This window comes from Echiichthys vipera (assembly GCF_963691815.1).
Source record: "Echiichthys vipera genome assembly, chromosome: 14".
NCBI lineage: Eukaryota > Metazoa > Chordata > Actinopteri > Perciformes > Trachinidae > Echiichthys > Echiichthys vipera.
Genome location: NC_139839.1, coordinates 384848 through 396216, shown reverse-complemented (window position 1 = coordinate 396216; position 11369 = coordinate 384848). Strand labels below are relative to the sequence as shown.

General features: G+C 49.6%; 2 protein-coding genes across 2 annotated transcripts; one reads left to right on the top strand and one right to left on the bottom strand.

Annotated features, from left to right (window-relative positions):
- Positions 1–1838: 1838 nt before the first annotated feature.
- LOC310956525 (heat shock protein beta-11-like) lies at positions 1839–2587 on the top strand. Its single transcript, XM_083926777.1, has one exon. The coding sequence runs from the start codon at positions 1880–1882 to the stop codon at positions 2528–2530; it is 651 nt and encodes a 216-aa protein (XP_083782903.1). The 5' UTR covers positions 1839–1879; the 3' UTR covers positions 2531–2587.
- Positions 2588–4686: 2099 nt separating this feature from the next.
- Positions 4687–10013, bottom strand: fam53c (family with sequence similarity 53 member C). Its single transcript, XM_083926601.1, has 4 exons — positions 9939–10013; positions 9392–9449; positions 8271–9298; positions 4687–8159 (listed from the first exon to the last, which is right to left on the bottom strand). Exons 2-4 carry the CDS (start codon positions 9396–9398, stop codon positions 7845–7847), a joined length of 1350 nt encoding a protein of 449 aa, XP_083782727.1. The 5' UTR covers positions 9399–9449; positions 9939–10013; the 3' UTR covers positions 4687–7844.
- Between the last annotated feature and the right edge of the window lie 1356 nt (positions 10014–11369).

The following is an 11369-nucleotide window of genomic DNA, read 5'->3' as shown; positions in this document are numbered from 1 at the left end:
ACTGGCTATCTACCTCCACTCCTGTCCTCAAAGCTGTGAACTACTGGTTGATTCACAATTCCACTTATTCTGTTCACTCTGTTTATAATGATACTGGACTGTTGCACTACGCCACTTATTTATTCTGTTATTATGTTCACACTTATTCTGTTACTCTGTTCTTACTGGTCCACTTGATTGATTCTGTTAGTTATGTTAATTTATGGTATTAATGCACTGCTCCACTTTTTTGTGTTATCAGGTCTTATATTGTATCCATCACAGCACTATGGTCACTTTATTCTTCAGTATTCATCTGTTACACAGAGCTAGCACATACTCAGACTGCTGTTTTCCTGCCATGCACCACCATCACTTTATTATTCACTTTATTATTTAGCTTATAGTTATATATTATATTTATACTCTATTACTGCACTATAGTTCTGTTACGTCTGCTCATTACACACATGTATCATGTCTGACCTCATCTGGATCTGATCACTGTCCACTTAGATCTTCTCTGCACTACAGTTCTGTTTATACCTGTTTCAACAGTCTACTGCGTGTTTACATTGTTTACATCATATACACCTGTTCACATGTCTGCTTACATCTGATACACACATGTCTTTCTACATCTCACGCCGACGATGTTCTCTGTATCTAACCTGTACTAACACACTAACATCCTGACACTTACTCTTCTTTTACACTTTATTCTTGTGTTAGGTTAAAATGTTTTTTGTATAATTGCACTGTCGTGATTTGCTGCTCTGTGTGCCTTGAATTGCCCCCCGGGGACAAATAAAGTTTTTTGAATTGAATTGAATTGAATTGAAAAGCCCATCAATGTTGTCCAAACTTCAGTCCTTCACAATAAAAGCCCATCAATGTTGTCCAAACATCCAGGACCAAACTTCAGTCCTTCACAATAAAAGCCTATCAAATATTTTCCAAACTTCAGTCCTTCACAATAAAAGTCCATCAATGTTGTCCAAACTTCAGTCCTTCACAATAAAAGCCCATCAATGTTGTCCAAACTTCAGTCCTTCACAATAAAAGTCCATCAATGTTGTCCAAACTTCAGTCCTTCACAATAAAAGCCCATCAATGTTGTCCAAACTTCAGTCCTTCACAATAAAAGCCCATCAATGTTGTCCAAACTTCAGTCCTTCACAATAAAAGCCCATCAATGTTGTCCAAACATCCAGGACCAAACTTCAGTCCTTCACAATAAAAGCTTATCAAATATTGCCCAAACTTCAGTCCTTCACAATAAAAGTCCATCAATGTTGTCCAAACTTCAGTCCTTCACAATAAAAGCCCATCAATGTTGTCCAAACTGCAGTCCTTCACAATAAAAGTCCATCAATGTTGTCCAAACATCAGTCCTTCACAATAAAAGTCCATTAATGTTGTCCAAACGTCAGTCCTTCACAATAAAAGCCCATCAATGTTGTCCAAACTTCAGTTCTTCACAATAAAATTCCATCAATGTTGTCCAAACATCAGTCCTTCACAATAAAAGTCCATTAATGTTGTCCAAACGTCAGTCCTTCACAATAAAAGCCCACGCAGGACCCAGAGGAGTGTTTCCAGGCGCGTTCACCTGCTGTTTACAGAGCATGACGGCGTCCTGCAGCCGAAATAGAACAAAGCAGAGATGTGTCGGCATGTGGCAGCAGGCTGCAGGAATACCAGCTGCATTTAGACCGTGACACACACACACACACACACACACACACACACACACACACACACACACACACACACACACACACACACACACACACACACACACACGGGGGTGTATATAAGTAGCAGGGCATCAGTCAGACGCACAGACGGACTCCAGACTCCAGACTGAAGCTGCTGCTCTGAAACTCTGACCCCCATCATGATGTTGTGTCCCAGCGTCTTCCAGCCGCCGCCCGCCCCCCTGAGGCCGTTCCTGGACCGGCGCTGGCCCGTGCGCAGCCTGTGGCCCGAGACCCGGCCGCTCTTCTACCACATGGAGCAGGAGATGCTGCGCCACCTGCAGGAGGTGCGCCAGAGCGTGGAGTTCATGGAGCGGCTGCACCAGAGGATCTTCGAGGAGATCGACCACACCCCCGCCTTCACGGGGGGCTTCAGGCCCATCGCCTTCCAGGAGCTGGGGGGCGCGGACGGCGTTGGCGGCGGCTTCGCCCTCAGCCTGGACACGACGGAGTTCTCCCCGGAGGAGCTGTCGGTGAAGCAGGTGGGGAGGAAGCTGAGGGTGAGGGGCCGGACGGAGCAGAAGCAGGAGGACGAGGAGAAGGGCTCGTACTCGTACAGGTGCCAGGAGTTCAGGCAGGAGTTCGACCTCCCCGACGGCGTGGAGCCCGAGAGCGTCTCCTGCTCGCTGGTGGGGGGGCGGCTGCAGATCCAGGCCCCCCGGGAGAGAGCGCTGCACGACGGGAAGGAGAGGGTGGTCCCCATCAGCGTCACGGCGGCCCCGGCGACCCCGGCGGTCACCTCGTCCTGCAGCAGCGCCTCCTCAGAGAGCGGCGCCGCCGACAAGAACTGACCCGTGTTTGTGTTTTTCATCTGAAGCTGTTTCTAATAAACTGAAGTTTCATTCGTCTTTGGTTGGTTTCCAGTCTCTGAAAGGTTGAATGTGTAGAATCATCACAACGGCTCCATCTAGAGTCTCCAGATCGTCGTCCCAACAACAAAAAAGAAGTCCAGCAGTGGGGTTGCTAGGTTGGTCAGACCCGGCCCAGTAGCTCCAGGAGACCGGAGTCTGTTTGAGCCTGTTTGAACCCGTCCCCTCCAGAAAACCACAGCATCAAAACAAGGATTAGAGGAGTTTGACTGACAGTTAGCGTTAGCCGTTAGCGTTAGCCGCTCCAGCTAAGTGCAGATGAAAGTGATGTTAGCATCCAGGAGCAGCGTAGCCATGTGGGCGTGCGTTTGAATGGCGTTCCTCTCCTTTCTCTCAGTCCATGGAGTGAATGCTCGGCCTATAGTGACTCTGGTTGTTGCCCGTCTCCGCTCACTCAGCTGCTGGGACAAAGAACGCCCCCTTCACTGAGGCTCCCAAGCAGCTGCAGGATTGGCTAACTCCATTTCACCCAGTGCCAGCCTACAGTAGCTGCACCCAACAACAGACAACCCTGGCAACCAGCCTACAGTAGCTGCACCCAACAACAGACAACCCTGGCAACCAGCCTACAGTAGCTGCACCCAACAACAGGCAACCCTGGCTACCAGCCTACAGTAGCTGCACCCAACAGATAACCCTGGCAACCAGCCTACAGTAGCTGCACCCAACAACAGGCAACCCTGGTAACCAGCCTGCAGTAGCTGCACCCAACAACAGGCAACCCTGGCAACCAGCCTACAGTAGCTGCACCCAACAACAGGCAACCCTGGCAACCAGCCTACAGTAGCTGCACCCAACAACAGGCAACCCTGGCAACCAGCCTACAGTAGCTGCACCCAACAACAGGCAACCCTAATATGAAACATTCTGGTGTTTCATATTTTTATAATTGTTGTTTATTAAAACAATTATTTATCAGTTTAATCAAAAGTCTGAGAAAAGTAAAAATAAACATTTTAACACAAAAATGTAATTTTGTTCTTTTATTTTCACATTATAAATACTTTTCATTATTGTGACTGATCTGATGATTTACTCTTTATTATTATTATTAAATCTCTATTACTCTTTAATAATATGATAATGTTCTTTTACTGTATTCACCTTTCTGTCAATTCTGACTTTATTCTCTTATTAATTTCACTTTTTAATGAAGTTAAAACTTTATTTTCACATTAATTTCACTTTTTCATTAAGATTAAAACTGTTCCTTACTTAAAATTGACTTTAATTTCATTTTAATACTTTTTCTCTTTGAGTTTCTCACGTTATTGTTTCACTTCATCATATAAAGAGTAAAACTGTGACTTTCTCACGTTAATAACTTTTATTTTACTCGTTTAAAATCATAAACTTTAGTTTCATTATAAAGTTTAAAGTGTTTTATAAAGTTTATTCTGCTTTTATCACATTAAAGAGCAGAAATAACCTCGTGTTCAGCTGTTTTTCTTTATTTAAAGTCATAAATATTAATAACTTCAGCTGTCGTCTGTTAATCCCCATTAAAAACCACCTGTCAATCATTCTGACCCTGCAGCAGCAGCAGCCAATCCCGTGCTCTGGATGCTAATTGGGGGCGGGGCTTAGACTGAAACCTGGTTTTTTCCTTTAAATTTGACCAAAAACACTTTAAATAAACTCGTTTGTGTCGAACAATAAAGACAAGACACCAGTTTTCCCCTTTCTTTGTAAAATAATCTCAATAAACTTAATTTATTCACAAACTGCCACGTTGTCATTGTTGTTTTTTTGAAATCACACACAATAAAAAACATTTCTAAGAGACGGGAGGCGTCCGCGTCTCTGCGCTAACTCTGTACACCGCGGCTCCTGGAGCGCCTCATTTTTTATTCTTACACACGACGCGTTTCATCGCCGACGCGTCGACGTCGTCAGATTAGAAATATTAAGAAAAAACATCAGAAAGTAACGAACAGAGGGACTAAAAACTGAACGGCTACGGCGAACGCTTCCTCTTCTGCTGTTTTTTTGTTTTAGCGTTTTGGATTTACAGAATAATAGAATATGTTCAGTTAAGGCTTCTGTCGAGCGTCAGACAGGCGGGGGAGGGGGGAGTGTTTGTTCATGTGCGTTACGGGGACACGGTGCGTTGGTGTGTTACGGGGACATCATGAATAATGTGTGTGTGTGTGTGTGTGTGTGTGTGTGTGTTACCAAGACACTGTAACAAGTGTGTGTTCTTTCCTCTCATTCTCACTTCTGTAAATTTAAAACAGAGCTTTAAGTTTGTTTTTGTTTTTCCACCAAAGGTAGAAGCTCTAAGCGATAGCATGTGAAGCTAAGTTTAAGCTTTAAGTTTACCATGAAGGAGCAGTTCAACATTTAGTTACAAAGTTTTATTCTGTTCCTCTACGACTCGTTTTCAGGTTCTTTTCCATCGTGTGTGTGTGTGTGTGCGGTACAGAACTGGAGTTAGCATGTGGTTAGCCTAGCTTAGCATAAAGATTGGACGCAGAGGGCAACCAACACATCTGAACCTCACTGATTAAAACGTTTTGTCTCGTTCTTTAATCTCAACACAGAAGGAATTAAATGCTAACATGCTAATGTTTAGCAAGTATGTTTACCATCTTATTTTAGCGTGTTAGCATGTTGCTAATTCTCACTCGCATATTAATTTGGCTCCAGTAAGTGAAACCAGATACAGCTCCTATAAAATCAGATGAATTTATGTTATTAGCATTAATATTTAACTGTATTTTGACGTAACTGCTAGCGGTGGTGCGTTAGCAGTGAGGGAACTGTTCGCTACTAAATTAATATAAAAACATATATTGGTATATTTGAGTGTATAAAGATTTATGCATTTGTTAATTCGACTCTTTTGCTATTTGACTTTTATTGTATTGTTTAATTTTGCTGTTGTGAAGCATTAACAAATTAAAACCATTATTATTATTATTGCCCAAGTGTTGGTGCTCACAGTTTGTATGCTAGGCTAAGCTAAGCTAACCACGTCCATTGTATCTCTCAAAATGTTGAACTGTTCCTTTCAGAGGTTGTTTTTTTAAATAACGTGAAATCGAGAAACAATCCTTCAAAATAAAACGTCTCCAACACAAAAACGATCTTTTACAAAGTGAATTTTTCTGTTGAGTTGAAACAAAGACGTCGAACTTTAACAGTTAAATCGTCACAAATATAAACAACGAGAACCCGTCACATTCGACACTTCCACGTTTTATTTCCAGTCAAACTTCAACGAACCGTAACTCCTGTCTCTTCGTGGTGCGTTCAGGGACATTTGGACACCTGAGACCCGAGCGTCCGCTGAGCTGAAACGACCAAACGCCTTTTCTTCTGTAAATAACGTTGTTGTTGTTGTTGTTTACTTGTTGATTGTCTTCTGGGTTTGATCTTTTTCTCAGCAGCTAAGCATCAACTTCCGACATCACAAGCGTCCCTGAACGCATCACTAAAGACACGTTTCATCACCACAGGAAGTAGAATCATCACCACAGGAAGTAGAAATTAAACTGCGACTGTGACGAGTTGTCGCTGCAGACGTGACGGGAAACAAAATGGCTGCCAAAGAAGGAAACGGGGGAGAAACCAGACGGAGGACGTTTAAGATGAAACCTGTCGTTTGTTCTTCTGTCGCTGACGTTTGTTCTTTTTTTGTGGCTAATAAATAAAAACGTTCACGCGTCACATTCACACCTGATGCTCGTCCGTCCAGATTAAACCCAGACAGACGAGATGATCCTGATGTTACTTTATTTACTGCGGTTATAAAAGAAACATTTGACGTTTTCTTTAAGAGGAAACTTTTCTGTAGGTCGACGTGGAAATCACTGACATCAGCATTTAATATGAATATTTACCATTAAGTTCTCACTTTAACCCTGAATCTGTCGTTCCAGTTAAAACAATTAATGAAGTTTAAACATTATTCTCTTATTAATTTAACTTGAAAAACATGAGTGGTGCGTGAAAATTATCTAGAATGCTAGTTAGCTCGTAGTTAGCTAAACGACATAATAAACGTAGCAAAGCTAGCCTTGTTTTTGAATCTCGTCTCATCTTCAACCGCTTATCTGGGGTCGGGTCTCCATTATTTGGCAGGAAGTGACAGCGAGTGGCTCAAAATCACACGAAATTACAAACAAAGTCATTTCTGGCGTCACGTCAATGATGTCGCCGTCACAACGTTTGCTCACGGGGGAATCTTCGCTCCCCGTGAATCAAAGGACGCAGGAAAGTGTCGCCACGTGACTTCTGTCGAGATTAGACGCTGTAAATAAATCTGTGTTTCTCACGTCGTGGTCAAAACAACGCTGACGATCGATTAACGCCTGAGAGGAAGATTTAAAAGAAGAGTGACGGGGGTCGAATTAAAAAAGGACGCAATCTGGATTTAACCTGGACACACACACACACACACACACACACGCACGCACGCACACACACCTATCTTTGTGAGGACACTCATGAACAGACTGCGTTCCTGACCCTAACCATCACAACCTAACACCTGACCCGGACTAAAACCTAAACCTACGTCTAACTCAGACCTGAACCTGAAAACCAGGTCTTAAACTCAAAACAGGCCTTTGAAAAAATGAAGGTCCTCACTCTGATGATAGTCCTCACAAAGGACGCTGAACAAGTACACACACACACGCACACACGCACACAGGTGTATGACAGGAATGTGTGAACACTCAGGTGAACAACAGCATCAGTGGCGTCCTGCCCTCAGTGAAGCCTGACGGGCCGCCGCCGCTGGGACCCTGAACGCATCACCACGTGTGTGTGTGTGTGTGTGTGTCTGTCTGTCTGTGTGTGTGTGTGTGTGTGTCTGTGTGTGTGCGTGTGTGTGTGTGAACTGCGTGGTGTTGGCGTGTCAGGGCGTGTCAGGGCGGCGGCGGCCTCGTCAGACTGCAGCGTGTCACGGAGACTCAGCAGCCGTGCGTTGGAAGACACCTGGACGCCGTGACGCACCCGGGTCCGACCGCAGAGGAAGCAGAGCTCGGCGCCTGAATCCACGGCGGCGGCGTTCCCTGTCGTCACGGGCGACCAGCTCACTGTCGCTGAACGACGCTCCACGGCGGCGAGTCGCTCGGGCGCCACATCATCACTGTTGTCTCCTCATCCAATGAGAGAGGGCGTTGTTCCTGAGAGCCTTGCTGATCGGTGGCGTGTTGAAGACGATGGCGGCGCAGAGAGAAAGGGGCGGGGCTTAATAAAAAACAGCCTTTCATTTACAAACGTGTCAGTTCTCCTCGATGAGGTTCAGGTCCAGTTCTGTGCAGTCCCTCTCGAACACGGCCTGCTGCGCCGCCTCGCGCTCGCGCTCCGCCGCCTCCTCCTCCTCCTCCTCCTCCTCGCCGTCCTCGTCCTCATCCTCGCGGCACTCCTCGTCGCTCTCGCTCAGCGGCCCGATGCTGGTGCGGCCCAGGCACTCGGCCGGCGAGCAGGAGCCGCGGAAATCGCCCATGAACGACTCCATGCCCATGCAGACGTCACCGCCGCCGCACGCCAGCCGGCCGCCGCCGCGCTCCAGAGCCTGAGGGTCGATGCTGCGCGTCTGCGAACACACACACGGTTTAATGATTTACACTTTTGATCAAACACAGAATTAAACATTTATGAGTTTATTTTTTACATCCTGCAGATTTGACTCTGATGTTTTCCGTACCTGCGTCATCTTGGTGAAGTCGAGGACGGGGCGGGCGCACGGCCTGTCGGGGTCGCGGCGCCGCTTCAGCCCCGGTTTGAGCAGCAGCAGGTCGCAGGGCTGCGAGTGGCAGCGCGGCAACTGCGGCGGCAGACTGCGGCGCAGGGAGGACGGCGTGCTGCAGGCCGAGGAGGGCGAGGCGGGGACCGGGCCCCCCCCTGCGCTCACTCCAGCCGCCGCCACCGCCGAGCAGCTCGGAGGACGCGCCGCCGCCACCGCATGGCTCGGCACAGGAGGAGGCGGGAGGAAGGTGGAGGCGGCGGAGTCTCTGATGAGCACGGGGGAGAGCGAGAAACGCCTCTGAGGAGGGGGGGGCGGGTGCAGGGGGGAGGGCGAGGACGAGCAGGAGGAGGGGGAGGGGAAGAAGCAGCAGCAGGCTCCTCCCCCCGCCGCCGCCTCGCTGGGGTCCCACGGGAAGTTCCAGGGCAGCGGCGAGTCCGGGGACAGCGCCAGGCTGAAGAAGGTCGGGCTGGACGAGGAGTGCAGCGACGAGTTCAGGGAGGAGCTGGGGGCGCGGAGAGGACAGGCCCCTCCCCCCGCCACACCGGCCCCTACGCCCCCTACGCCCGCCCCCCCGACCCCGCCCGTGACCCCTCCCCCCACTCCGCCGTGGCACTGCTGGCGACTGACGGGAGTCCAGACCCGCGAGGCGCTGGGCCGCCACGTGTAGCGGCAGCGGGACAGGTCCTCGGGCACCGACAGCGAGCGGCAGTGCCGTTTGGGGGGCGGAGGAGGGGGGGGCGGGGGTCCGGGGCCAGGGGGGGGCAGCGGCGCCCCAGGGAGAGACAGCTCGGACGCCGAGGTGCTGGGCGCCAGGGGCCGGTGCTGCGGCGGCGGCTGAGAGGGGGCGCCGTCCAGGGGGTCGCCCCCCTCCTGCAGGTGAGCATCAGGGGGCACCAGGGGCACGGGGCCGGGGGGGAAACTAGAGCTCAGTAACCCCCCCTGCAGGCCGGACTTAGAGGGAGGGCAGAGCTGCCAGTAACTGCTCTCTGAGGACACACACACACACAGTTGCATCATGGGAAATGTAGGCTTGGTGTCTTTAATCTAATACAGGAAGTGACATTTTCACACACACTTACCAGGCATCAAGCCATCTGGGGACCAGCACTCGGCGAGGGTTTTCGGGTCCAGCAGGGACTGAGGGACGAGAAGAGACGGCGTGAGTCTACAGGTGAGTCCGAGTCTGCAGGTGAGTCTACAGGTGAGTCTACAGGTGAGTCCGGGTCTGCAGGTGAGTCTACAGGTGAGTCTACAGGTGAGTCCCAGTCTACAGGTGAGTCCGGGTCTACAGGTGAGTCTACAGGTGAGTCTGAGTCTACAGGTGAGTCCGAGTCTGCAGGTGAGTCTACAGGTGAGTCTACAGGTGAGTCCGGGTCTACAGGTGAGTCTACAGGTGAGTCCGGGTCTACAGGTGAGTCTACAGGTGAGTCTACAGGTGAGTCTGAGTCTGCAGGTGAGTCTGCAGGTGAGTCTGGGTCTGCAGGTGAGTCTGCAGGTGAGTCTGGGTCTGCAGGTGAGTCTACAGGTGAGTCTACAGGTGAGTCTACAGGTGAGTCCGGATCCACAGGTGAGTCTGGGAGTGCAGGTGAGTCTACAGGTGAGTCTGGGTCCACAGGTGAGTCTCACCAGGTAGCAGTCCCCCGGCTGAGCAGGGTCACCTTCCAGAGTCTGCTTCCTCAGATCCTCCAGCAGCGGCGTGACCACAGCATGGTGGTGGGGGCGGGCGGGGCCGAGGGGGGGGGGGCGGGGGACGGCGTCTGGGAGGAGCAGGAGAGAGGAGGGGGAGATAACGGGGGGGAGAGGGGAGGAAGAGGAGGGGGGGAGAGCCACGCCCCTCTGAGAGTCCGTCGGTCCACGCGCTCCGTCACAGGAGGGGGGGGGCAAGGGCCGAGACTCCGCCTCCTTACCACCTCAGGGCCAGGTAGCCCCGCCCACTCTCACAAGGACATCGTCAGTCAGCTGTTGCCCCCGGCAACGCACCTGAAGAGGAAGGAGGAACACACATGTTCACTTAAAGCTGCGTTCTCTCTAATGTCCACTTAAAGCTGCATTCTCTCTAATGTCCAGCAGGAGGAGACTCCACTTAAAGCTGCATTCTCTCTAATGTCCAGCAGGAGGAGACTCCACTTAAAGCTGCATTCTCTCTAATGTCCAGCAGGAGGAGACTCCACTTAAAGCTGCATTCTCTCTAATGTCCACTTAAAGCTGCATTCTCTCTAATGTCCAGCAGGAGGAGACTCCACTTAAAGCTGCATTCTCTCTAATGTCCAGCAGGAGGAGACTCCACTTAAAGCTGCATTCTCTCTAATGTCCACTTAAAGCTGCATTCTCTCTAATGTCCAGCAGGAGGAGACCTCACTTAAAGCTGCATTCTCTCTAATGTCCAGCAGGAGGAGACTCCACTTAAAGCTGCATTCTCTCTAATGTCCAGCAGGAGGAGACTCCACTTAAAGCTGCATTCTCTCTAATGTCCACTTAAAGCTGCATTCTCTCTAATGTCCAGCAGGAGGAGACTCCACTTAAAGCTGCATTCTCTCTAATGTCCAGCAGGAGGAGACTCCACTTAAAGCTGCATTCTCTCTAATGTCCAGCAGGAGGAGACTCCACTTAAAGCTGCATTCTCTCTAATGTCCAGCAGGAGGAGACTCCACTTAAAGCTGCATTCTCTCTAATGTCCAGCAGGAGGAGACTCCACTTAAAGCTGCATTCTCTCTAATGTCCAGCAGGAGGAGACTCCACTTAAAGCTGCATTCTCTCTAATGTCCAGCAGGAGGAGACTCCACTTAAAGCTGCATTCTCTCTAATGTCCAGCAGGAGGAGACTCCACTTAAAGCTGCATTCTCTCTAATGTCCACTTAAAGCTGCTAAAGTGATCCTCTGACTCAGCGTCTCAGGGTCCTGACTCAGAACACTGATCCGCTGGTTCATCAGAGCGGCTCATAACCGCAGCAGACCTGACCCCTGACCCCTGAGATCTGACCCCTGAGACCTGACCCCTGAGATCTGACCCCTGAGATCTGACCCCTGAGATCTGACCCCTGAGACCTGACCCCTGAG